The sequence below is a fragment of the Empidonax traillii genome, unplaced genomic scaffold (assembly GCF_003031625.1).
Source record: "Empidonax traillii isolate 1590-97213 ecotype Southwest subspecies unplaced genomic scaffold, ASM303162v1 scaffold106:size2091409, whole genome shotgun sequence".
NCBI lineage: Eukaryota > Metazoa > Chordata > Aves > Passeriformes > Tyrannidae > Empidonax > Empidonax traillii.
Window position 1 is genome coordinate 1,647,868 of NW_020955299.1, and position 26,503 is coordinate 1,674,370.

Genomic DNA, 26,503 nt, shown 5'->3' on the forward strand with positions numbered 1-26,503 from the left:
TGTCCAAATGCTCCTGGAGCTCTGGCAGCCTTGGGGCTGTACCAAATTTAGGGGTCTTACGGTCAAGTTTCTGGTACACAGGTGACAGATTTCATTTCAGTCTTGGTAATTTTGCCTCCAGATGCCATCAGAAGTGAAATAAAGCCTGAACCGATGCACAAAAAGACAAGTCAATGGCAATAGGAACCTTAAAAGAAAAAAAAAAAGAATCTTAATCTGCTTCCCTGTCTCTGCCTAAGAAATACTTAAGAATAAAGAGGAACACAGCCAACCAAGGTCTTTACATTTCGGTGTAATTTATTGGCACAAAAATATTCAAATACAACATGGCATCTAAACGTGGCTACTCTGTTGTATTTTGTGCATTGTTTTTAATATGTTTAATTCATAAATCATACCTTTATCTTCACCCTCACATTTAATAACCATTATTTTCTGTTTCAAGTTATGACCAGTTCTCCCCCTCCCCCTTCTGCCTCCTATGCCAAGCCCTAACTTTCCCTAGTTATTTCCCAACACTGCTTTTTAACCCAGACACTGCAGGAAGCTCCCAAGTGGTATTTCTTTGTACCCTGCACTCAGTTTGCCACGGCTCACTCTGCACAGAGGCACCGACTTCGCCCAGCTCAAGGTCTTCAAACCTTGACACCCTGCTCTAATCTGAAACACGACTCCTGCACGAATGTGATGAGCAGATCGACAACTTCCAATTTTGGGGCAAGAATCAAGTTTGGAAACAAGGTACAGGATGAAACAATGATAAAATTCTGGTTCTCCTTCCAGTTATCCGGCTCACCCCCAAACGTAAATGAAACCTCCTGCACAAGCGCATTGAGCTCATTGCAGCCACATCAACAGGAATGACCAGGGCAATAATTCATCTGCAAGTGACTTAGTTACATTGCAAAGTAAGACAAAACCCGTATATAGTTATTTTCAATGGATCACCAGTTCCCCAAAGACCAAGTGGAACCATAGACACCTGTGGTACAATCAGTCTTCACTGTCCTGGAAACCCAAATCAAGTGTTGTGTTTCAGACAGCTTGTTTGTTTTTTTTTTGTTTTGTTTTGTTTTTTTCCAACAGCAGCTATACATTGGCTTAAACCAACTTTTAATATACAATAACTCTTTTTCATTTACATTTAAAAATATTTGACAAAGGCTGTATTTCAGTCCAAGGTTCAGTTTGTGTTTGTAGAAGAGCAAGTTTGGAGCGCAAAAGCCTCCAGAATAAAAGGCTGTGGATACTTTGGAATCCTCCGTTACCAGAAAGGACACCTAAAGAAAATAAAGATATTGTAATAATACTGACTTGCATGGAGTTTCACAAAGGCAACACTGAGAAGGACTGAGATTCTATACTAACTAGGCACTAATTCAGCTTAGGGAAAGTTGCCAGGTGATCCCCCCCCCCAATGCTTCTTTCCTGATGAAGTTTAAAAACAACAGAGATCTATTTTTTCCACCATAGTTCAAAGTTAGCTAACCCTCAACATGACAGTAAAAATAAGCAGTATAAATAACACTTGACTTCTTCACTGTAACTGAAAACAGCGATCAGCACATTTCTTATTTCAAACACTTAAAATTATCTAAAATCCCTGTTACTACTTATAAAAGAGCTTTCCTAGAGGACTGTCTGTGGTATCGCTGTCAGGACTGCAAAATCTACCAGAGCAGATGCAGGATGTGCTAAGGCTCCTACAGATAACTAACCACACAATTAGATCATTCCAGAAGAGTTTTGCCAGCTCAGCTGAGTGACAAACTCACCATCCAATGTAGCACTGGCACAGGTTCTCGTGAGAAGTCGCTTGTTTAATGAGCAATTCCACTTGTGTGGGGACATCCAGAGTTTCGTCATGAGAGAAGTCCCGACCTGCGAAATTAAAGGGTGAAAAAAACACATCAGTGTAATCACAAATCCTGGTTCTAATCCCTTCAGATAGATTATATGGCAGGTGAGGGGTAGTTTCTTATTAAGTATAAGAATGTAAAATTTTGCAACTAAATGCAGCAAAATCTAAAGCCAGGACAGTGGAAATTCAACTTCCACTAAACGCTAAGACATGCAAGTCTGTGCAGTTACAAACTAATCTCTACTTTTCAAATCAGGCTCATTTCAATCTCAATGCAGGCACCAGTCCTTGGGTGTTAGACAAGAACAGGAAAATGGCCTCATCCATCTAATCAGAATATGTTAAATTCAAGGATTAACACAAAATATAAACACTAAGGGTAGTGCTGATCCCTCTCATCAGGTTTTATGTTTATTTTATATAACATAAAAACATGCTCACCAGTGAGCTTATCTCGAACCCTGTTGATGATCTGAATAGCCTTCTTATTTAGAGCTTCTGGTTTCACCAGACCATCTCCTACTGAAAGACAGAAACAGGAAAGGGAATCAGGACTTCACCTGAGCAATAAAAGCATTTGTACTACTGTTAGATGTGCCCTGCCCAAATGCCACTTTGACAGCAAACCTAGATACATTTTCTATCACCTTTTTGTTGGGAGTTGAGAACCCAGGTAATTATAATCCTCATTTATGCTGACAAGGAACTGCATCTGCCCCAACTCACGTAATGGCATTTGGATCGTGATGAAATTTTCTGTCTCATAACAATTTATGAAACAATGAAACTTACTGAAGGAATGGATGGATTCAGGCACTGTGGTCCCAGTTTTTTTATGGGATGTCTCACCCAGTTCCACGCTGTCCAACATTTCTACGGAAAAAAAACCACAAAAACATAAACGCGACGTTGAAAAGCAGCTAAAATGCTCCTCCAGAAACATTAACAAAACTGTTAATCAGCTCATTTAAAAGCATAATTGTGACATCCACCATCTTTCCTACTCACCCACTGACTGACTGGCTGAGTAGGAGTCTGTCCTTGTTCGTGAGCGCTTATTGCCCTTTGTGTTTGCTGCAAGAAAATAAGGAGTTGGAAGGCATGAATTGGAGTTTCAGTGTTTCAGAGCAAATCTGTCAACACACAATACAGATTTGGCTGCCTTTCTCCTTCTCCAGATCTGATGCCACATGAAAATAATTTCAATTTCCCGATCTCTGTTGCAATTTCATATTAAAATCCTTAAAGCTGCACCGAGAAACAACACATGGAAATGAACCATTTCATCAGAATTTTTTTCAGACAGACATTGAATTTCAAGCTTCTGGATTTCTTGTATGAATCAGATGGATCCCTCTCTCGCAGCCAGTGTTTTCTCAGAGCCACTTACTGTCCATCAGCCTCCAGTTCAATAAGGGATCATACACAAAGGCTTCCAGCACGGCCATGACACTGTCCTTGTGTTCCCGCAGCACTTCCATCACCGTGTGACACGTGATCCTGTAGTTGCCATCGAGGCCTGTCACCTTGGGAAGAGAAAGAAGTGAATCCCCCACTGCTTCGTTCACTGTGCAACTCCAACCCCCACATTCAGGGAGCAGGAAGTGGCTTTGAGCTGGAATTCACTGTGCTTACAGAAAATGCAGCTGAAATATCAACACCTCTGGTTCTTAAGGTGAGGAGAAGTTTAGCCCCAACAGAAAATAGAGGGAAAACTGAGATTTGGGTGCCATTTTCCCCAGGAACAATCCCCTCCATGTTAAAGGGGAGATGCTTACCTCCATAGCATTTGTCAGCATCCTTGTTAACCTAAATGGAATCTTCTCAGGGAACTTTTCTCTTGTCATTGCAACCTAAACAGATGATGATGGAGAATCAGTCAATTAATAGCTAATTCAGTCTTTAAAAGTTATTAAGCATAGGGATCTTTCTGGCAAAATCTTGAAGATTTTATTCCAAATAGGAAAAAAAGTCACAGCTTTATGTTCCTCGGTTTCCACAAATTTCTGGGAGAAGCTAGATAAGTAACTTGATAGGGAAAACTCAGCACATGCCCAGCTGCTCCTGTCAGGTAACACAGACTGCCTGTCAGCAGCTTAAATTGCTCCAAGAAATTTCATGGAAGTAGATGCCAGCACTTCTTTGCCTGTTCCAGTGGTCAGCTGGTCCCCAAGACCCTCCTCTGACATAAAATACTGATTATTTTCATCTTGCCTGTAGGTAAAGCAAAGCTCAAAAGAGCCAAAGGGCTTGCCCAGGATCAGACTCCAAGGTCAGTTTGTCCTGGCTTATAGATTAATTTCTGTTCTATCAGAAAATGTGAAATGTTATAGAAAATTTAATGTCCAGCTACAAAGATTTACCTCAAAGCAGTCCCCGAAGTCGATATGCAGGATCTTTCCACTCAGTCTGTCTAACATCAGATTGGAGGGGTGTCTTTGATGAAGGAGTGGGAGAGAAAAACAGGGTGACAGACCATTCTAAAAACCCAAAGTAAATCACAGCAGTTCCAGACTGAAATTATATTTATCTTGATGAGCAAGAACAGCCAGTGACAGCTTTCTTGTCTGAGATCTTCAATCTCAGGATGAACAGAAAAGCTTCCTGACAGTGCATCTATCACATTATTTTTGTAATTACCTCTCAGGAGTTACAGATCTTCTCACCTTGGAAGATAAACAATCTCTTGGACCAAAACAATCAGTACACTTCTTGGACAGGAACATTTATTTTTCAGTTAGGATAAATTTCTCCACTTGTTTTATACTTTTTCACTTTTTTCAGTACAGAAAAACGAAATGCACTATGCTACAGGTGAAGTAACACAAATTGGTTTACAATCAGAAGAGAGAAAAATCAATCTAGACTAGGAAAACCACAGGGCCTGTATTCATGCTGTCTTCTTCCAATTTGGTTTTAATTCAAATTTCAAAGGTTTATAATTTCATTTTAAAGACCTCTAAGTTGCAGGAGTAAGAGCTTTTGTTATGAAAACATGTGAGAGTTTAGCTGTTTTTGCATTACAGCCTTTAAATCTAAAACACACTGTCTTCTAAACTATTTTTTAAGCCATAGAATGGATGGAGAAAGACTTCCCATTCTGTGAGTGAAAGGATTTACTGGGACTTTCAATATTAGGACTTGTGGTCCTTGATGTATTTCTGTGGCCATTCATCTCCAAAAGGAAGAAAATCTTATTAGAACTCAAGATACACAAGCCCTGCCTCTCACGTCTGCAGTGCTGGAAATAACAGCAGCAAAATCAGGACCTGAAAGATGGTATCACTGCAACTCAGCAGTAGCCACAATGGAAGATGTTATCACAAGAACAGATCCCAGGAATGAATTGATAAGCCTTCACAGCCTGTGCTTTTAAATAAAAGAAACCTTCACACTTCACTTACCTGTCCCCAAGGCCCAAAATGTACCCAACCATTGACATCACAGCAAGTGAGCGAGTGTAATTTGTCCTTCTGTCAAACCACACCTACACGTGGACACAAAACAGAAGCCAGGCTGGCATGTTACGTGTTTCAGGTTATGTTTTAAATTATATACAATTTAAATTAACGACTTGCATTTTGCACAAAACAGAGCTGTGACATGCTTATGTTCAGTACACCCCATAAGCCTGAGGGGTTCAAACACCCTGTGCCCTTGAATTAAGTGTCATGTGCTGAACTCACCTCTGAGCTTGGACTTTTCAACCACAGCAGTTTGGCAAGGTCATCCCCGGCTGTGTTGTTGACAGCGTGTTCAAATACTTCTACTTTCTGCATCAGAGTCAGGTGGTCATAATCTGGAGCCATCTATAATTGAGGAGTGACATTCAACAACTTAAAAAACCCACCTCCAGTAGCCTCTGGTTGTACTATAAGAAACACAGTGATCACAAGTAATTTCATATTAAGTTTAAATTATTTGTAGACTGATCAGTAAGTTCTCAGACACAGTGAGATGGTCACCCAGCAGTGAAGAATTCATTTTAAATGGGATAGCAAATGATTTAATATCCACAAAGTAAGTACTCCACAGTCTTATTTAACTGAAGTACTGCCAAGGTAAGTATGTTTCAAAAACCATTATCCAAATAAGTCTTCTGGGCTGGCACACACTTTCCTTTTTGGCAGGGAATTCCACATTTTCTAGCTCCTAGTGTTCAGTTTCTCTTATCTAATTTTGGCCCTGCTGCCTAGACACAATGTTTGCAATGCCAGCACCAGGCAGCTTGTGTGAGGCACATCCTACTCATGCAAAACCCCAAACACATTTCAAGTCACCAGATGGCAACAACTTGTGGTCACTGCTAAAACTGGAAAGGAGAAGCAAACACACACATGGCAAACTTTACCTCTCAGAGGTGTTTTATATCTCCTACCTGATATTTATGTATTTATTATTGATATTGATAACAATCAGGGAGGAGGCAGAGGAAGGAGCTGTGAATCATTTCCCTTCACTAAGACACTGGAGTACTAAAAGCACGTGCCAGGAGCTGTGGCAGCTCTGCCCTCACCCTCAGCATGATGCGATGCTCGATGTTGAGCAGGATCTTCTTCTTCTCCCGGTAGTCTCGGATCAGGGCGTGCAGAGTGTCACAGTGGGGCACCCAGCCAATCAAGCCTGAATTTGTAGACAGTGGAATAACAGCATATCTCTGGATGCTACAGGAAAAAAAACGGAGAATCAGGGCTCAGATTGTTGTATGTTGTCCATTGTTACATTTTGAGATGCTTAAAACAACTACTACTAAATCCGATTCTGATCCAAATTGTCTCTTCTTTAGTTGCTCTGTTTGTCTTCTTTTCAGACAGACCTCAAACATCCATTTGCACAGACTGCTGCCAGGTGATCTACATCTGAGTACTCATTGAGTACTCATCAAGCTATTTAGCAACTACAACAAAAAATCCTTGACAAAAACTCATTCCCAGTCTCCTAAAGCAGCGCTCAAGGTGCCTTGAAACAGAGGTTACCTCAAAGACCATAACAATCTACAATTACAATTTTCAATTACTCCAATTAAATAAAACAAATTACCCCCTTGGATACATTTCCTCTGTGTTTGAATCCTATGAATGCTGTTTTTCTTTCTCCCTTTTTTTTTTTTAAACTACCTTAGTTCCAAGATTTGCCATTTCCTCACAAACCCGCTCCTTGTGCCAAGGTTTGCTTGGGAACTGCACCCACGTAGGGTGTCACTTGTGCACAATTCAGTGATCACCCCCAGCCCATACCTGAGGTTTTTACGAAGAGAAGTTGGGTCATTTGCTAGCAGGGTGTTGACCAACCCAAAAAGCTGCATCACTCTTTCATCTTGGCGCAGGTCTTCGTGACCCTTCAGAAGGAACACGAACTCGTGCCCGTTGCTTCCTGCAAAAAGAATTAATGCAGAGAAGTTTGCTCTTGTTGAACAAACAGCCAAGAGTCAAAACACCCAAGAACTGGAGAGTGTGGCAGCCAGACTGACCAGCCCACCAAGAAAGGCCTCAGCTGAAAGGAAACGCTGGAGAGGTTTTATGAAGTAAATATGCAGCTTGAGCTAAGAGCTGTTTAAACACTGGAATAACTAAGTGAAAAGTGCTCTCTCTCACCCATTAATGTCAACTTCCTGGGCCGCTGCTTGGAGGTGATGACCTGCAGGGAGGGTGCGATGGACTGGATCCGGATGATGGGCTGGTTGGGATCGTACGTTCCTGGCACTGCCAATTCCAGGTCCCGGCACATGAGGAGTTTTGGTGACACGTACTGGAGTTCCAAAGAAGTGAGCTACCAAAGAAAGCCAAAAGAAAGGCAACCCCTTGGAATTTCAGTTGAATCTCCCACATCTGAGGAGCTCGTGTTGTGGAGTGACCTAAAACAGCTCAGTCAGTGACCGACACTTCAGGTGCTTGCAGGAAGTGCTGCATAAACACCAAATTTGCAGCAAAATCCTGTGCAGGTATTTCCACAGTACTGAACTTGAATGGTTTGAATAACCAGAAGAACATGAAACAAAGACTGCTATTGACAACTTGCACTGACAGACCCACCACAGAAGTGAATCTGTCCCCTCACCTGAGGCAGCTGCTTTGAGATACGCCGGAACACGTGGTAATAGAGATCCCAAGCCTGAGTTAGGTCTTTGACATTTCCTGACTTCATGTACTTCCTGCACCACTCCTGAGCTTCCATGAGGTCTCTGCCATAGGCCTGGGGAGGAAGTGAAAAGCAACAGAAGAAAAACATTTCAACAGACTGTAGTGGAACAGGTGGAGACCACTTAACATCTACAAAGAGCATTACAGTCTCTTTTCAAATTGCATTAAAAATACTTGACCTCTAATTTTTTACAGAATATCAGAATTAAAGATGCAGAAATTCCTGGATCCAAGATCTGCTTTGAGTTTATTTGCTTACAAACAGCCTCCATTATAGGAGGTAACAGAAAGAATAGAGTCACCCTTTAACAGTGGGCTCACAAGTTCAAATCAATTCCTTTTGCTGGCTTGGGAGAGATCATCTCTGCTACCTGTGCTTGTGCCTACTGTGAAGCAAAACAGAATAATTAACTGTAGAGCAGTTGTGTGTTTTCCAGACTCTATCAGACATCCAGCTGATACAAGACTCCACAGCAATCAGTACTACCATGACCCCTGTCATCACCAAAAGCGACAGAGATCTGAAGATAAACATCAATAATTAAATCTGTAACTAATGCAACTGTTCCTGTGACACCTCTGGGCAGGTGCCTGTCCTGCAGAACATCATGCTCTTGGCCATCTGCTGATACCTGATTGAAGGATGTCTCCTTCAGAGTCTGAGGCCCACGTTCCATCATGGCGTGGAGCGGTTCCAGCACCTCAAACATCCCCTTCACGTTCCTTTCTCCGAAATACAGACGAGACGCCTCTTCCAGCCCCTCGTGCCACATCTCGTGCCACAGGATAGCCACACGGATGAGCTCCTCACTCACCTGTTTTGGGAGAGGAAAAAGGATTAAACACCTGAAAACCCTCTGTGACAGTTCTGACTTACAAATGCAGAACTCCTTTCTTCTCTCATGTTATGAAGTACTCGTTGCTGGCAGCCAGAGGGAGCCACAAGAGCTCCCACAGTGATGTTACTTTTGTTCCTGCAGGAAGCTGACCAGGCTTTTCTCACCTTATTTGTTACCACTGAAATCTTCTATGTATTTGTGTAGCTTGGCCTGAAAGCATTACTTCTCATTTATTCATAAAAGTCTTTAGCAAATCAATTAAATTACTCTTTCAACGCTATGCTTGGTAAGTTTCGTTTCCGCTTTTCATTAAGCAGAAATATCTCTTTATTTCTAATAATCTAATACGATGATTTCTCATTTATTTCTTCTCTAAATTTATTTATAAGGAGACACAAAAACTCAGCGTGCAAAATATTTTTAAATTAAAGTATTCCCTTGCAATTACACTAATGCTGTAACTTCTACCAGTTGCAAATACCCAAATTAATTGACAGTGAATACAATTTGTGTTATTATACCTGTAGTAAATCCATTCCTGGTACAATGAGCACTCACCATCATTGCCTGCTGCACCAGAGTGTTGCTGTGCTCACACATGTTTTTCAAGATCTTATTGGCAGCGTTGTGCCGAGCAGTGGTTGTAGATTTAGAGGCCACAGTCAAAGGGTAGATCAAAGCCTGCAAGGGACAGCAACCAGTAATGCTTCAGCACCACACAGAACTGCTACAGAGATTGGATCAGAAATAGTCCCCACCCTCACTGTCATCACTTGCTGCCACTTCCAGCGCAGGCACTTGCACCAGGTGAAGTGGAACACAGGAAATGCCTGAATTGGCACCAGTCTGTGGAAATTCCTCCTCTCAGCCAGGGCTCACCTGGGGGTGGTACCGGCCGATGTCCGTGAGGAGCTGATGGATGAGGCGTCCCACCAGCGGTCGAGGGGTGTCAATTCTTGCAATGAGCTGAGGGATAACCTGCAATAAAACACCCCTGTCATCTCGTGTGCTCAGTGCACAAGCTGTTCTGCCCTCTGCTAGAGGCCTCACAGCAACTGGAGGGGACAGAGGCCCAGCACTCATTTTTCAGATGGTCAGAGGATAACAAGGTTCCAAGCAGTGTCAGAAATGTACAGCAGCTCAGTGAGATCACAAGTGTTCTGTGCAAAACTGTTACAGGATCCTCTATGGAAAGAATAAAATGTGCCTTGAAGCATAATGCTTAAATAAAAAATACCATATTTTTTTATTTAACTACAAGAGTCATTTTACAAGGCAGTCCTGAGACAGACTGTGAACCCCATCAGAGCAGCACAATGTTGTTTTCTACTTGATTACCACTGAATCCATGTCATCTTCAATTTAAAAACGTTCATTCTTTCTCATTCATATGCACTAATCTGCATATAAATACAGAAATATATGCAAGAATGTTTCTCATGCCTCTGTGCAAGATGCTTGTTAAATCAGTTACAAACTGTACTGCACACTGCTCTCAGAACTCACCTACAGATTGTTTAGCAAAGGATCTCCATGGATATCATGCAGCAAAGCCCCAAGTTTCCCCCCAGAACTGGGATTTGTCTCAGCCCTTTGTGTTCCTTACCTGTAGCCAAGTGTCAATCTGGATTGCCTTGACTCCTTCTACCAAAGCCTCGTTCACGTCGGGCCAGTGCCCGTAGTCAAACCACAGAGTAAGGACTCTGAGAAAGAGAAATACTTTTGTTAGGAGTGAAACAATAAAACCAAAGCATTTCCAGTCAAATGCCTCCAGACTCATTTAAAAATGATTTTTCTTCCCAGTGCCCACAGATGGCAGGGATAATCCACCTGACAAAAATTAGCTTGGACTGAAGCATTCACTTAATTCAACCATAACAGAAAAGAGCAGAAAAAAGCATGTTCTCCCTCATCTGAGACCATGTGCCCTGATAATTTGGACTGCATTTACTGTGTGCTTCATGGTGTACCTCAGAGTGTCCTGCAGGTTGTTTCCTCGAGACAGAGAGATGGATCGGAAGAAACCCTGGACAGCAGGGACTGTGTACATCAAGAGGGTCTTGGATAAATCCTTTTGGAATGAAAATTACTGCGTTAGTTCTAACCAAGCACATCAGCCCACATGAGTCCTAACCTCAGGAAGGGGAAAAAGGAAGAAAGATGTGGAAATACAGACCTAATCCACATAGTAGTTGACTCTTGCCTGGCAGGGAACATGCTGTGAAGTGGTTTTACACTTCAGTTTGTTGGCAAAACTATGGGCAGCAAAGCAGCCTAAAAACTACAACCCTACTATAACTGGTAAGTAAAAGAGATTCCTCCCAGTCTTCAACGAAGGACTTAAGCAGCAGAACTTGTTAATGCACTGTGTCACCTATGACAGCCACCCAGGCCTCTGCTTTAGGTCACAGCTAACTTATGACTGTTTGCATTAATTTATTCCTCTTCCCATAAGACTGAGTTAACCTGAACTGCCTCACTTTTGCTGTAAGCTCTGAGTGTGTGTATGTGTGTTACATCTATATTTATACACACACAGGTAGACAGCACATCCACAGCAGCACATTCCCCACCATAACACTGCCCCGGCTCTAAGCACTAAGTAACACTCTCTCCACACCCACAGGGTACCTCAGTGACTTTCTTCTGCACTGGGGAAGGGATGGGGCTGTTCTCTGTGCTCTCTGCATCACTCTCACTGTTGCTGCCCTCGGTGTTGGCACTGGTGACGCTGGCCCCGCTGGCGTGACGCAGCTTCTTCTTCTCATCCCTGGCCTGGTTCTGATGCTTGTAGTGAAGCACTGCTTCAAAGTTCATCACTGCCCAGGCATGCCAGGCCTGCCAAGAGGAGAAAACAGAAGTCAGAAGGAAAAGTAATCCTTTCTGCAACCTGCACTTTCTAATTATTAGAGATAATCCAACCTTTCTGTGTCTGCAGACAACTGCAGCATGCAATACCCTGCAGACAACACAATGCTTTGCTTTCTCTAATTGCTTGTAATTTTAACTGTCTTATTATCTTAAATAACATCACAGTGAGCTCTTGGCCAGGAGCTCCCTGTTGAATATTAAGGCAAAGGAGCTCTGCTGCAAAAATTAAGTCATATTCACGTACACCTTAATTTTTCAAAGGCTAAAATGAAGATCAGTGTGTTAGGGCTCTGGGAGCTGTAATGGGAAGAAATACAGGAGATGGCTGCCTCAGAGAAGATCTGGCACCAAATACTAATTGAAATTTCACAACCCTGAAATCAAAGGCTCTTTGGAGAATTAACAGCTACTTTCCTAGTTCAAGTATACTGAGTGAGAACAAGTGAATTTTTTCTATTTATATTATCCTTTCTCCTTCACCGTTACCTGCCAGGGGGAAAAACTCCCAAAAGCAAGAACAGAAATTGAATTGTGGCCTAGTTCTACCAACCAGATATAAATCCAAACAAGAATCTTATGGTTTCCTTGGGCCGCTTTCAGTGGGTTTTTTCAATCCCATTGGCAGTACCAAGGCAGACAGTTACAGGAGATCTTCCTACGAACACCTTCCCTTCCTTGGTGTGGGATGTGGTCAGATGAGTGACGTGTCTGCAGTGGAAGCTTTCCCTCACTGACCTTGTACCAGTTGCGGTCGTGCTCGGTGGCAGCACTGTAGTACTGCAGGACTTTGGGGATGGTGCTCTCATTGATGCCTTGCAGGTTCAGCTGCCACTCCCCCAGCTTCAGGAAACACCTGGTGAAGCAAAGGGATCATTGATTCAGAACCCAGAATGAAAACAAAGCCTCTGGATTAAGAGGCACAATTCTGATCGACATTCCACATGGTGAACCTGCTGGGGAAGCCTCTCCTGCAGGCTGGGAGTCTGTGTGTTAACATGGAAGGCTCAAAACACCTCCATCCTGCCTCTAGAGTGGAACCAACCAGTTAAGGGTTTAATTCAGGGGGAAAGCTGAGGGTCAAAATTTGCTCCTCATTTCTATGGGTTATAAAACCAACGTAAGAAGCAAACAGCAACACTGAAAGACTTCATCACACAGCACACGTGAATCACCACATGAGAGAGCCTTCTGGAGAGAACACTGTGACAGACTGGAGACACAGAGGAGCTGTTCTTCCCCCCAGCCAGCACCTCCTTAGGTCATTCCCTCCCAGAGGAAACGAAAAACAACGTATTTTTACTGCAGCAGGGTGGGGTTGGGAAGGTCTGTGCAAAACTTAATACTTTGCTCCCTCAGCAGGCTTTAAATGCCACAGTTACACAGCTCTCCTTTCTGAATTTTGGGAGCTCTGCCTTCTGCCAGTGAGCCACAATGCTGGAAAAAATACAGCCAGCCACCAGCAACAAACACATTTACTGAAAATAATATGATAGATAAGAATGTAATACCAAAGCAGCTAAATGAGAAATGCCCCGGTCTTTTCATCAAAGTGTGTCTGAAATGTGTCATCTGCAGGGACCCTGCAGCTCAGGAGAGCCCTGAGTTGCAGGAAGGAGCTAAAGGGAGTCCCCAGGACTTGGTGCTGACCTTGCCATGAGCTTGTGGAGCTCCTGCTTGTGCTGCTGGTCCTCGGTGGCGATGGCGTGCTGGGCCTGCTGCTGCATGGTCTGCACAAAGTGCTGCATGTGCTGGAAGGCGTCGATCTGCAAAGGGAGGAGGGTCCCAGTGAGGGCCACAGGGCTTACAGTGTGGAAGCAAATTCTGACTGAAATGAAAACAGGGTTTTGTTTTCGTTCAAAGCTTTTCAGCTGTTTGCACCCCCCTAAAATCAGTTTGTAAAGGAACAGGTTAGAGATTCTTGATGTCTCTGAAATTGCTACACTGAGGAACAAATCACTGCACTCTTCCAGTGCCAGGCACACCTCCACTGTCAGACAGACAGCCAAAGGTATCCCTGACCATAACACAAGTTAACACTGTGCTCTGACTGCAAGAACTCAGCTCTCAAAGCAACAATGTCACCTGAACAGGGAGAAAACTTTCCCAGCAGAGAATGTCCTGTCCCTGCCCAGGCACAGCCAGACTCCAGTGCTGATACAGAGATGCCTCACTTGCAGCTGAGCACAGCAAAGACAGCCTGGCAATTCCAACAGTCAAATGTCCAGAGCTTACAAACTGAGCAGGACAATGTTGAACACCTCACGCTGTCACAGATCCAGAAGAGCCTGCCTATAATATGGCACAGCCTGAAAAAGATGATTTGAGAAAATAATGCCTGAAGGAAAACTTGCAGCTTCCTGATCTTCCCCTCTAACCCCTCAGCTTTGGCTAGGCTTGAAGTACACACCATGGAACATTAACTTTTGAGTTATTTCAACAAATTAAAGCCTAGATTTCTCCTAAGGTTATTTAAGAAGTACAAATGTGCATTGCTCCTTTGCCAGGAGATTACATAAGGCAGCAGCACTAAAGAACTTGCACTACCAAATTCCGAGGGAAAAATCTTCATAAAACTCCTTGGAAGGAACTCTGGGGTAAGAAAACCCAAAATTAAAGATTTAAGAAGAAGGTATGCTCGCTTCACTGGAAAGAATTAGAGTAAAGCTCCTGCAATCCGCAAGGTCATTTCAGGTCAGAAGCTGCAGAATGTGCTGTCAGAAGGCCAATTTACTTCTGTTCATCTACAGGAATGAGCTACCTCAGAGTGAGACAAGAATCTCCTCAGCTGAAATGCCTCATCCACCCCATTCAAATGTCAGCCTGCACAAGGTGGTGGTGAGGAAAAAAGGGTATTGGCCCAGGGTGAAATAAAAGAAGGTATCACAATCTAACATGGGGCATTCCACAGCTGGGAACGCAGAGAGAAGGGGATGGGGGGTAAATAACAATCTTATCAAGAGTTATGCTAGATATAAAAAGATATTGCCTGTTATGTGCCCCTCTCATATCTAGGCACAGCCAACAATCTGCTCTTCAGTTTCCATTGCTATTGAAAACTGATCACCATAAACTGACAGACAAAGCACTTGAGGCTGAAAGCTGTTTTCTGTAACACTGAATTCCTAAGTTTGTGTTGCAGCCTTTTTATGGGATATGGCTTTAGAATGCAGCTGCTGGCAAAGGTCCTTGTTAGAAAAAATGTAATAGGGTTTACTTATTCATTTTTCTATGTTATTTAAGAAAAGAAAGTTGTGCAGCTCCGTGGCTGGTTTCTATTGAGAGGCCAGGTTTTTTTCCTGCTGGATTTGGCAAGTGCCAAAATGGCAGTAGGGAAAACATTTCAGGTCAACCTTGCAGTGCTCAGCTAGAAAAAATGGTCATTTCCTTCCATACCAGCCCACCTCAGCAGCTGTTTACTCAGGATATCAACACACAGTTATATAAAGCTACACACAGTACTAGGTGTAACTACATATTATTTATCCTTTTTTTGGTATAATTTTTCCCTCCATCTTCCTGGGCTCCATGTATTCTTGCATCAGTTAATTTTAGATACATTCTCTTCTCTCACCCCCTTAATCTTTGTTCCTTCTCTCATTCTGTTTTCCACCACTGCACCAGTTTCCTGTATCTTGTCCACCTTTTATCACAGTTCAAACACAGAAAGCTCCTTTTCCCCCATGGAAGGAGGCAGAGACCCCTCACAGTCCTGGGGTCATTTACTGAAGAAAGAGAGAGACCATTACATTGTTTTACAGAGCCAACAGGACAGGGTCTCAGCAGCAGCTCCTTCTGCTTCTTAAATTCAAATAAAGAATAGTTAGGTCATGGAAATGTTCCCACAGCAGTGGCTCTGTTCCAGTGCTGGCAATCCCAAAGGCAGGAAAAATAAAAAAGATGTGGCAGAATATGAGGATAAATAGAGGTTTTAATGTATATTAAAAAAAAGATAACTTATCCAGTCTGGAGCTTATTGGATTTGATTATGTAAATTCTCCCTGTGTTGCAATGTCAAAAACATTCACCCTGGGCTCTCTGGAGCCAAATTACTCCCATGACAAAACCCTATGTACTTTTCAGCTGCCTTTCAGTTAGAATTTTTCAATAATGTCCTTAATAAAAGTCAGCTCTGCTCAGCAATTAAGTACAAACTGTTCAGGATACTTTCCTAAAACTGGTAATAAAACCCCTCACTCCTCTCTTTGAGCATGCAGCCCTGACCACAGGTACGATGTGGAGACCTGGCAACCTGAAGAGTGGATGAAAAGTCAAGTACCAAGAACAGAAGAGCTACTATTGACCATCAATCCCGGCTGCAACCCTTGGGCACCAGGCACTAGTTTAGCAAAAATGATCTTTCCATGTATGGAATAAAATAAGGGCCAGGCTTTCTCTGTCACTAAAGAGTTTTAGAGGAGAAAATAAGAAGTGAGCAATGAGCAGAGGGCAGTGTGTTCTCCTGTACCTTCCGGGCACTCTTCCACATGTGCTTCATGTACGCGTAGGTCACCTGGGGATGGACTGTGGGCAGGGGGTGATCCAGCTGTCGGGAGGGATCCACCCCCAAGAGAAGCACAAGGGTCTTATGGGCCAAAGCCTGGGGAAAATGGCAGAGAGAAAAGGCAGGTTAAAAACAAGCTCGTTCTTGCCTCCATCTCCCAGTGCTTCGGAATCACCCCCCGCTAGAAAATACACCTGAGCCTCCAGAGCAAACACAGGCACAGCAGCCTCAGGACCCCTCCCTGCACTCCCCAGAACGCCACATGGCAAACCACATGTCTTCATTTGGATCAAATTCTCATTTCAGAAGCCAGTAGAGAGTGTGAAGTCTCTGTTTCAAGCGTTCTTGGTGGTAAATCTTGTGGTGAATGTTAAAATGGGACCGAAATGTTCAACAGTAACATCACACTCTAGGTCTGACTCTCTGCTTTAGCAGAGAGCCATTATTAACAATTACCAGTGCTGCATAAGAACTTTCAGTTATAGCATGCCATAAAAAGTTGGCTCTGGGGCTCTCAGGTATAATACCAGTCCCTCAAAAATAACCTTGGCTACAAGAATGAACTCTCTGCTGGTTATACAATTCTAACATTTCAACAATTTCTGACTAGTTTCTCCCTCAGAGGAGGGCCCACCCCACTTGGGCAATGAAAGCATTTGGAGATGCTAAAAGTTGAAGCTGAATGGCAAAGCCAGTGGCCTAAAAAAAAGAGGACAGAGCCTGACAATGCTCACCAGCCTCCCACTCTTGCCACACAAGCTGGCATACTTGAGCCAGGTCCTCATGTCCTCATGAGGATTCACCACAAGAGACCGGACCATCAGGATCCTCTGCCAGTCCTCCACGATCCGCTGACAGCCCTGAGGGGAAAAGCAAGGGAGAGCTTGTTAGGGTTTGGTCTCCAATGCACTCCAGAGAGCCTTAAATCAGAACTGAAGGGACTTCTAGCAAGATGGAGACTTCTGTACCCCTAATTCACAGCAGACTGACATTAGGAACTAGTGGTTATTTCTTTAACACTGCAGTGTGTGAGGAAGGTTCAGTCCTTGACTCTTCCTGTCTGCACCAGCTCAGGGTTTGCAGCCTAACAACATCTTCTAATAGAAAAAGGAGAAAAGTTCCTAAAGCAGAAACACACCCAAAAAATCAGGAAAGCTCTTTGTACAATTCCAAAGTGAGTCAGGAGTTTTATAACCCTTCTCAACCCAGTTTTAAAGCCTATTTTTGGTTTAAATGGTGACAAATCTCAACATGGAGATGATAGAAAACCAAATGGTTGCAAAGATATTTTTGTTATTGCCCTTTTTTCTTCTCCTTCCATGTGTTGCTTTTGGGGAGGCTGGCACCACCGAGCTGAGATCATGCCAGGAACTGCAGCTCCAATTGCTGTGCTGCTTGTGCAAGCATTGTCTGGTTCTTGTCTGTCTGATGGGAGAGGCACAACAACATTGTCAGAGTGGGGTGAGCCTGTATTTCAAACATCCAAGGATGCTACAGAGAAGCAGGAGTGTGGAAGGGACAGCAACAACCAAAGCATCTGTTCTTTCCCTTTCTCCTTTGCCCCCAAATCGAGGGCTGGGAAGTTGGGCAAAGCTTGTTCCCTAACACCCAAATAAACCTCTTCCAAGAGGCATTCAAGAATTTTTAAAAAGCAGCTATAAAATGTGCAAGAACTGTATGTACTGCTTTCAGGACTATAAAAAGCTGTATTCAGACATTACACTTCCTCTCACTCTCAGTTTCTCCACCCCAGTGGAATGGACCTGAGCTTTTCCAGACAGGAATGTAGATGGGAGACTAAAAGCTCTGTCACAGTTTCCCAAACAGCTAAAAAATATGCAGCAGCAACAGCCTTTCATAAGGTAGCAGATTACAGCAGTCCCAGGGAAGAACTCTGCACAGGGAAAAATTCTTCCTCCAGGCAGCATTTTACCCTAATTATGCCTTGTCTCTCCTCGTTCTCGTGCAGGAATCACCTCTGTAAACAGTAATGCTGTATGTACTACCACACCTGAGGATAATCACCTTCATTGCAGGGATGCCTCTTGTAAGGAAACAGTGTCAAAATATTTGTCTAATTTAAACCTTCAGGTTTTTTCTGTTTAGAGTAAGAAATGCACAATCTAAAGGTCTCTTCTAAAAGGTCAAGGCCAAGCATAGAATCATTTAGATTGGAAAAGACCTTTAAGGTCATCAAGTCCAACCATAAACCTAACACTGCCAATTCCACCACTGGGCCATGTGTGCCACCAATCAACTGGAAATGTTCTTGTAAGAGATCCAAAAGAAACAGGACAATCTTTTATTTTACAAGCATGGGAGTTTTCTGACCAGTTTTCCAGCATTTGGAGAGAATTCACTTTTTAAAATGCAGCCAGCCAGGTGAAAAGTTCAAACTAGCCTGATCCAAACCAGTATTTCCAGATGTAATCCAATACTGAGATAAGCAGCCTTGGGGATGTTACTGGTGTCTGTCCTCTTTACACATCTCTTTCAAGGCTTAAATAACCCTTTTAAAGTGTCATATCAGCAGAGATCTCAGGAACATTAACCAAAAGAACGACCCAAAAAAACAAGGAACCAGGACAGACACAAAGGAGACGGAGAGCACACAGCCCTGTGAGCATGGATTGGGATAGAGAGGGACAGGGAAGGGTTTGCTGAGCCACCACACTGACTCAAAAGGCAGCTAAGCATCTCCATCCCTGGTCTCTCCACAGACGTACCTGCAGCCTTTCCCACCAGATCTGGCGGATGATCTCCCGGCGCTCCGGTACAAGTTTATACTGGATCACCTCTTCCAGCTCTGACAGCATCTGGCAGGATACCATAGCCTGGAGGAAACAATCACATTCCATCCCAATCACTACACAACCAATCTGTCATTAAGGAGCAGTATTTTGGCATCGCGTTAGTAAGCACATCTCAAGCCCAGCAGGCAAAGGACCGACTGCCATATATTGGTGTCTGGGATTCAACCTTCCCAAACGCCAGTTCTCAGTTCTTTGGAGGGGTTGGAGAGCTCACCTCACTGTTTGGACTGCCCCAAAGCTTCCCCTGCAAAGTTTTATTTCTTATCTGACAACAGCCATTTGGCTTGTGGGCGTGCACAGCTCTCATGTTTGGTACAGAGGTTTATCCAGCGTGAGGCAGCGAGGGGAAGGCGGGCTGGGTCACACTCACCCCGTAGGCTCGGCTGTAGCTCTCTCCTGCCATGGCAGTCAGCTCAGCATCCAGCAGGTCTCTGGCTTTGTCAATGCACTGAAACACAACAAGAGATTGGGGCAAAGGTGGTGTGTTTTACCCAGAGCCAGCTGTTGAAACTGCTGTTTATCTGTTCTGTCTCGTGCACAGAGCTGGCATTGTTCCCACCCTCCAAAAAGAACCAGGAAAGGGTCCTATCAACAGAAAGAACTGACAGGAAAACAGTGTCCAGGGAGAGGTACAAGGGAGGTCAAGGGGGCTTCATTCACCACCTGCACAGTTTGAAGTCTGTCTTCCCACAAAACCAAAGTTTGCAGTATTTCTAATCCTACTGTGATTGTAGAAATCATCATTAAGGACATTTACAGAGGAAAAGAGAAGTTCACAGTGTAGAGGCAAGAGTTGGTTACAAAAAAGCCTCAAGAAATGTCTTTTGACACCATACAATGGCAGAAAATAGCTTTCACTGTTTTACGTAACCCAGCAGGATTTTATGAATTTTACAGGACAGCAAATTCCATTTCTCATCCTCCAACTAAGACAGGCTCTTCAAGCATGAAATAAATCCTGCTCTGGTTCTAGTCATTATATAATCTCTCACCTATAGCTTTTCCTGTTCAAAATGGTAAAGGTTAATCACAAGCTCTACCCTTTTGAATGCCTGGTTAATTTTACTGTGCACATCACCCAAAAATCTATGGGTTTTGACAGCACAGACTGAATTATCTCTTTATCTAAGGTGGCAAGCCAGCACAGAATCCTGAGAAATGGGACCTGAGCTTCCTTGGAAAGTAAACAACATGCTTCACATCTAGAGAGAGGAGAAAGTCACTCTACAGATCTCCTGTGTGACAGATAAGCATTACCACTACAGCTGTTTAACAGGCTCACTCCCTGCCTTGATAGCTCAGTCTAAGATTTGGGATTTATCAACGCCACCAGAAAAATTTAACTTCTTGTACATAGGAGCACTTCACTGGAAAAGCTGCAAGAGACAGAAATGCACAGAACATCCATGAAGAACCTTCTCAGGCATCCATTCTCAGGCATTTTACAATCAGTGTCTTGCATGATGGAACCTCTGCTGAGATAATCCCTGTGCCCTGTCTGTCTGGAAAACAGGCATAAAAGTGAAAAAAAAAAAGAGCCAAAAAATGACTAAGGCATTCTTGTGCTCCACAGCACTGGACCACTGCTCTGTGTACACACATTCACTGCTGTGTTTCTGGGAATACAAGGCAGGATCAGTCACACAGGTCTAATACATCCATGGAAAGGTTATTGGGCAATTCTCACAGGTCATAGCCAACTGCTTTAAAACATCATGTCTTTCCATGCAGCTTTGCAGACTAGTTCATCTGATACTAGGTTTTGGGAAGCCAACAAGGAGGGTAATTACTTGCTGAGCCAGTGAGAAGAGGTCCTGATGAAGTGCCAGCACAGCCCTGTAGAAAGCCCCATCGTGGGTGTCCCTGGGGATCATGCAGGTGTATTCCTCCATGCTGTCCCACTGACCTGCAGAGACACAGAGATCCTCAGCAACACAACAGCCTTCTCTGCAAGGGGAGAGCAGGACACAACTGTGCTTAAGTGCTCAGGCAGCCACCAGGCCTGAGTGCTGTGAGGTACTCCTGCATTTCAGGCCGCTCTCCAACAGCTTGTCTTTGGCAGGGACACTCTGTTGTATGCATAAACCATATATAAACACACACAGGGCTACAGACAAGGGAAAACATGGGCATTTTTCTTCTAGGCAAATTGTTATCCTTGTGGGAAAGGTTCTTTCATTCCTTGTGATGAAAAAGTTGAAATTCTGACACTTGCAGAACATTTGAATGAATTAGTGCCCCACAGAGGAAAAGATGAATTTTTCTCAGGGAAGGTTGGCAGACAGCAAGTGATTTATAGGCCTCTCTAGGAAATATCTGGTTATCAGCATAATGGACATTTGGACCATTATAGATTTATTTCACTTAAGATTGTCTACTCAGCAGACGTGGTCCATCAAAACGCTCAGCACATATTGTTCTGTGTGTAAATAGCAGTCTGCCACCACTCTGAGAAAGTCTATTAATCTCATTTCAAGCCTGAGCTCTGTTCAGTGCAAAGCCAAGCAAAAGGGAGCAGTTAAGCAACTGATCATCTGCACAGACCAGCAAGGCACTCTGTTACTGGAGACCACACTGGGAGACTTGACGTCAATGCAGGTTTTCCAGGGGGATTCAGGATGGAATGGCACTTACTATGTCTCCCAGTGTAAATAATCTGGCTCTTTGATATTGCTGTTCCTTATATTCCGCAGTTCTGGAGCCAGTTAAAAGTATCTGTGCCTCTGTGGGCTGTCACACCCTCCCCACAGGAGGATACCTTACCTAGACCCCAGGCAGCAGCTGCAGCCATCCTGGCCATCTTAGCTTGAGTTTCATCATTCACCTGTGTCCACTTCTCACAGCACTGCTGGTGGAGCTGCCCCCTAAGAAGAATCACAGTTTCTGATCAGCAAAAAGCCTGTTCTAAGAATTCTGCCTTGTTAAACAACCACTTTCCACTGCTAAGACAACTATCACACTATCCTTCCTTTTATACTGAGTGGAGAACAGGATTTGACTCCTCTGGAAAACTCAGTCACACTTGTCTGATGACAAATATCCTATCAGGAGAAAACTCAAGGCACACTGGCTTGAAAACACAGACCCAAACCGAAGTTTGCATCTGTTAATGCCTATGTTACAAACTGGACTGTCAACACCAGCCTACAAATGCAGACAATCATTCCCAAGAAAACAAACAAACCTCCACCAAACAAAGGAGGCTGAAAGTTTTTTTGCAAGTGTCAGTACGAGAAACATATGATGTGAATAGCTTGGGCATGGCTCCTGCTATCCAGCATTTTGAATTAACACATCACCAAGTCTGAAGACAGAGACTGGAGGATCAGTGTTGCTGTAGCCTCACATGAAGACTTGTCATGGCAAGACCCCAGAGGGACATGAATCTTTCATCTCCAGCAGAGAGGAAGCATCAGGATTTTTATATAATTTCTTTTAAATCAACTGTGAATGCTCCACTAATCAAACCAATTACTGTGGGTGTTGCAGTTCCAGGATTTCTCAGGCTGGATACTCTGTAGCAGTGGAACAGCTGCCAACTGTGAAGGGGAACAACTTGCCTTCCCTACTGTCACCCCCTCCCAAAAAGGAAGCTGAGTTAGTCACACAGAACCGATGGGCTGCCACAGGCAAGACAGTCATTCTGACAGCTTAATAGCCCAGGAGAAAAGAAACAACAAAGCCAGTGGAAAACCAAGCCAAACCTTGCAGTAAATCAGGACCTCACAGATGCTGATAAAGCACTGTGGGTCCTGCAGGAACAACTACGTCAGGAGACAAATGGCTGAGAATGCTCTGGGTGTGCTCTCAAAACATCCCTGCCCTGCAATAATGACGCTGCACAACACAGTTCTGCATTAACTGCCTTGTCCTGCCAAGCAGATTCCAGCAGCACAAACAGTCAAGTTGAGCAGCACTGAAGAGGATCAGCAGCCAAACCATGGAATCCTCAGCCCCAGGATGATGCCTCTAGAGTCAGGTAGCAGACAGCACTTTGCAAAGGTAGTTGTGAATTGTAAAAAACATCTGCATAGAGCTGGAGGGCAGCTCCACCATAGGGCTTGGAGACTCTGATCACTCTCATCACTACAGACCGTCAATAGGTCCGTATCTCGCTCCAACCGAAGAAAATTGTCCTTCTGTAATATATTTGCCACTGATACATGAATAAGCAGGAGGTTCAGAAAGGACACCTTACACAAGCACATGTCCTGCAGGAGGGAAAAATTCTTTAAAACCCTGGTGAGAGCTGCCTACTCCTGGAGAAGCTGACTGAGGCACACTGAGTAAGAGGATCTGTTTTCCCTACTGCAAAACCTACACCCCACGTGTCTCACCTCCATCCAGAAACAAAAAAAAAAGCAGAAAACCACTGTCAGAATTAGCTTTCTCAAGCAGCTCTGTTTCTCTAACAGTAAAATGACTTGAGTGCAGAGGAATCTCCTCCCCGTGTGCCATCCCATGGGTTCACGTCAGGACCCATCAGGAGGGAGCTCGTGACACGCCAAGTTCAGCAGAAAGGCGGAACCTGAACCCAACCTCACATGCCCCTGGGTAGGACTGCACGCTCCAGCGCACCCCGTGCCTGCTCCAATTATCCTCCTGGAGCTGAAGAGGGAGAAAAAAAAACCAGAAGCCCCCAGTTAAGCAGCAAGCTGGAAGTCACTGCCAGCTCAGCCCCTCACAAACACCCGACTCCAATCGGTTCGCGTGTTGACGACAGGCATTTAACACATGGCTTGAAATACCACATGTCCACAAGGAAAAGGCTTAATGAGGGCTAAAAAAGAGTAATAATGAAAAAATTCATCCATCCACAAGATGGGCAAAAGGATAGGCACAGGTCTGACCCTGAAGAAACACAGAAATCTCTTATGGTTCAATCAGAGTTTTGAAAGAAAGGCCCCAACGAGCTTCTTTTATAACTGTTTCCAACAAGTCTTGCTCAGGTAATGTTCCCTCTATTTACAATTTCTTTCTCTGTTACAGATGGGCTCGACCTGATTATAAGACTGCAGATTCTCTTCCAGAGACCTTAACTCATCAGATGGCCACTCCCAGAAGGCTCAGAGATGTTGTTCCCAATTCTGACTTCAAGGAACAAAGTGAGAAGCCACCAGAAATACTCAAACCATTAAGTAAGGAGAAGTAAATAGGAATTCAGGCAAAACAATTTCACCTGAATGGCAGCATCCACAGACCAGAGAGACACCATTTTCCCAAGTCTTCAGGCATTCCCCTCTTACCATTCACCAAGTGCTTCCAAGCAGCGCATCCGTCCCAGCATCAGCTCAGGATCATCTTTGTTTGTGTCCATTTTCTTGTCATAGGCCACCAGAGCATCTTCCCACTCATGAAGTTTTTCATACCAGGTAGCTTGAATTTCCTAAGGGAGTGGAAAAAAAAATCATCAGGTTCTGTATTAATTTCCACAGCTTTGCCTGAAAAATCTGTGTCTGTGGTGGTCACTTCACCCTTTTTTTATCCTACATATCCTCATGGACTTCTGTGAGACAGACAAAACACTGGAGATAGTCTGAAAACAGGAATCCTGGCATTGCTCCACCTGTACAAAATGAGTTGAGGCTTTCCAGAGGGATCAGTCCAACATCATCCACCTACTCAGTGCCACTGAAATACCAGCTCAGTAGCTGGTGCTTTTGTTCTTGGAGAAGTGGAGTGAGTGGAATAGGGAAAAGGGTAAATCCATAACATATTCCACTTCCCATTGTTGCACATGCTTGCATTTAAACAAGAAAACCAGTCCTGTGTTCAGGAATGGAGTGACCAACTGGAAAAAACCTCCAAACTGTGCATCTGGCTCCTGCTGGGCAGTTATTTGACGGAGCAGGTAGTGTGAAGTTGGGGTCTAATACACCCCTCACAAGGGAAGGCTGTGGCTTGTAACAAAGCCTTTAAAAGAAAGCCAGGCAGTGATCCTCATCAGCTGCACAAACTTTTTCTTCAGCCTTTGTTTCTAGATTTTCTTTCCAATCTTCAAGAAAATAAAATGCCTTGATATATTTTTCCATACTTTTGCTCTGCCAGTGTTTTTCCTGCTCAGTCTTTGGCAGCTCCTGTCTCGACACAGGCTGCAGGACAGATCCTTTTCCCAGCCTCGTGGGCAGGGTCACCATAAACCATGCCCTGCATGCCAGGCCTTCCTCTCAGCCCTTTAACTTCTCAGCTAAGTCATATTTCAATTAAGTTCCTGAAAGCAGAGCTCAAAGCTCCTCTTAATTTCTTTTCACTGCCTGTTCTGGCAAACTCTGTGCTTTGAACTACATTTATTGCTAGAACTATATTACTGCTGAAGAGTGAAGTCAGAATTGGGTAATACAGAACTTTGCTCAATCCACCCAAGGAATTATAAGAAGCTGCAAAGATGTTCTGAAGCCTGTACTTCTCCCAGAAAGGACTTATTTTCCAGTCTAGGTCAAAACCACACGAAATTCTACACCAGGTGAATTCCACCATTTTGTGCTGAACGTGTTCCCAGTTTCTAGTGGTTCCTACTGAAAGGGGCTGCTCTGCTGTGCCTCCAGGGCTGCCTCCTTTTCCCCAGTAACCCTAAGACACTGCAACAATTATCACTGCAAAATCATCTTTCTACCAGCAGAACTGGCAGGAGAGCATAAACGGTTTAGTCCCTGAACACTAAGTTAAATGACTTACTAAAAAATAAAAAGGAAGAAAGAAAAAAGGTAAATCATGCAGAGAAAGACACAGAACAAACACAGAATGGGGTGATTTGATTCCTGTGAGCAGTCTGAATTTTAAGGGACTGACTAAGCTGCTATTCTAAATAATATCTGAGAACACTCATATGCCTCCTGGATGGGATGCCAGAGGCATGACTCCCATTACATCCTTACAGGGAAGGTGTTGATGCAGTTCCTCAAAACCTTCAACCTTTGAACAGGAACTTTCTGCCCCTCCTCCCAGCTAATCCTAAATAAAATGACTTATGCTGTCAAGCTGCTGGTTGCTCACAGCTGTCAATGATAGCTGCTAAATCCTCCTCCAAATCAGGTTGCTGCAGCTCTCCCTGTCCCCAGCATTTGTCCATCCACACGTCCCTTCACTGGGAATGGTGCAACATCATAACCAAGGACAGAACCCCAGCGTGACTGATGGAATGAACTCACCACCATCCACAAAAAAAACAAACTGCAGAAACCAGGCAAACCCAGGACACGAGGAGAAGAGCTCTCCAGCAGGACTCACCAGCTCCCCAAAGTGCTTCATGGCATATTCCAGCACCCCAGCAGCTGCCTCTGGCTGTTGGAGTTTATTGTTAATGCTGCAAAGGTAGGAAAAGGAAGATCATTTAACACAGTTGGCAATTATTAGGGGCTGGTATGAGCTTCTACTTGATAATACCAAGCTCTATCATTTAGAAATACCAATGGAACACCCTCCTTTTTGTTTAAAGCTTCCAAGTGAACAATTAAACTACATGAGGCATGGAATGATTA

The 26,503-nt window shown here is 43.8% G+C and overlaps 1 protein-coding gene across 2 annotated transcripts in view; it reads right to left on the bottom strand.

Annotated features, from left to right (window-relative positions):
- Window positions 1-279: 279 nt before the first annotated feature.
- Window positions 280-26,503, bottom strand: part of MTOR (mechanistic target of rapamycin kinase) — a 60,344-nt gene continuing 34,120 nt past the window's right edge. For both annotated transcript variants that reach the window (XM_027882532.1, XM_027882533.1), the window contains 30 exons: window positions 26,253-26,328; window positions 24,272-24,411; window positions 21,789-21,889; window positions 20,816-20,931; window positions 19,396-19,473; window positions 18,939-19,046; window positions 16,947-17,072; window positions 16,177-16,308; window positions 13,359-13,474; window positions 12,447-12,564; window positions 11,472-11,678; window positions 10,811-10,911; window positions 10,447-10,543; window positions 9,720-9,818; window positions 9,399-9,521; window positions 8,634-8,816; window positions 7,919-8,053; window positions 7,456-7,630; window positions 7,099-7,234; window positions 6,378-6,525; window positions 5,548-5,670; window positions 5,266-5,348; window positions 4,225-4,297; window positions 3,640-3,714; window positions 3,252-3,387; window positions 2,870-2,935; window positions 2,654-2,734; window positions 2,303-2,383; window positions 1,776-1,881; window positions 280-1,280 (listed from right to left, as the gene is read on the bottom strand). In XM_027882532.1, the coding sequence (XP_027738333.1) occupies window positions 1,265-1,280; window positions 1,776-1,881; window positions 2,303-2,383; window positions 2,654-2,734; window positions 2,870-2,935; window positions 3,252-3,387; window positions 3,640-3,714; window positions 4,225-4,297; window positions 5,266-5,348; window positions 5,548-5,670; window positions 6,378-6,525; window positions 7,099-7,234; window positions 7,456-7,630; window positions 7,919-8,053; window positions 8,634-8,816; window positions 9,399-9,521; window positions 9,720-9,818; window positions 10,447-10,543; window positions 10,811-10,911; window positions 11,472-11,678; window positions 12,447-12,564; window positions 13,359-13,474; window positions 16,177-16,308; window positions 16,947-17,072; window positions 18,939-19,046; window positions 19,396-19,473; window positions 20,816-20,931; window positions 21,789-21,889; window positions 24,272-24,411; window positions 26,253-26,328 (3,355 nt within the window). In that variant the 3' untranslated portion in view covers window positions 280-1,264. The remainder of the gene's footprint in view (window positions 1,281-1,775; window positions 1,882-2,302; window positions 2,384-2,653; window positions 2,735-2,869; window positions 2,936-3,251; window positions 3,388-3,639; window positions 3,715-4,224; window positions 4,298-5,265; window positions 5,349-5,547; window positions 5,671-6,377; window positions 6,526-7,098; window positions 7,235-7,455; window positions 7,631-7,918; window positions 8,054-8,633; window positions 8,817-9,398; window positions 9,522-9,719; window positions 9,819-10,446; window positions 10,544-10,810; window positions 10,912-11,471; window positions 11,679-12,446; window positions 12,565-13,358; window positions 13,475-16,176; window positions 16,309-16,946; window positions 17,073-18,938; window positions 19,047-19,395; window positions 19,474-20,815; window positions 20,932-21,788; window positions 21,890-24,271; window positions 24,412-26,252; window positions 26,329-26,503) is intronic.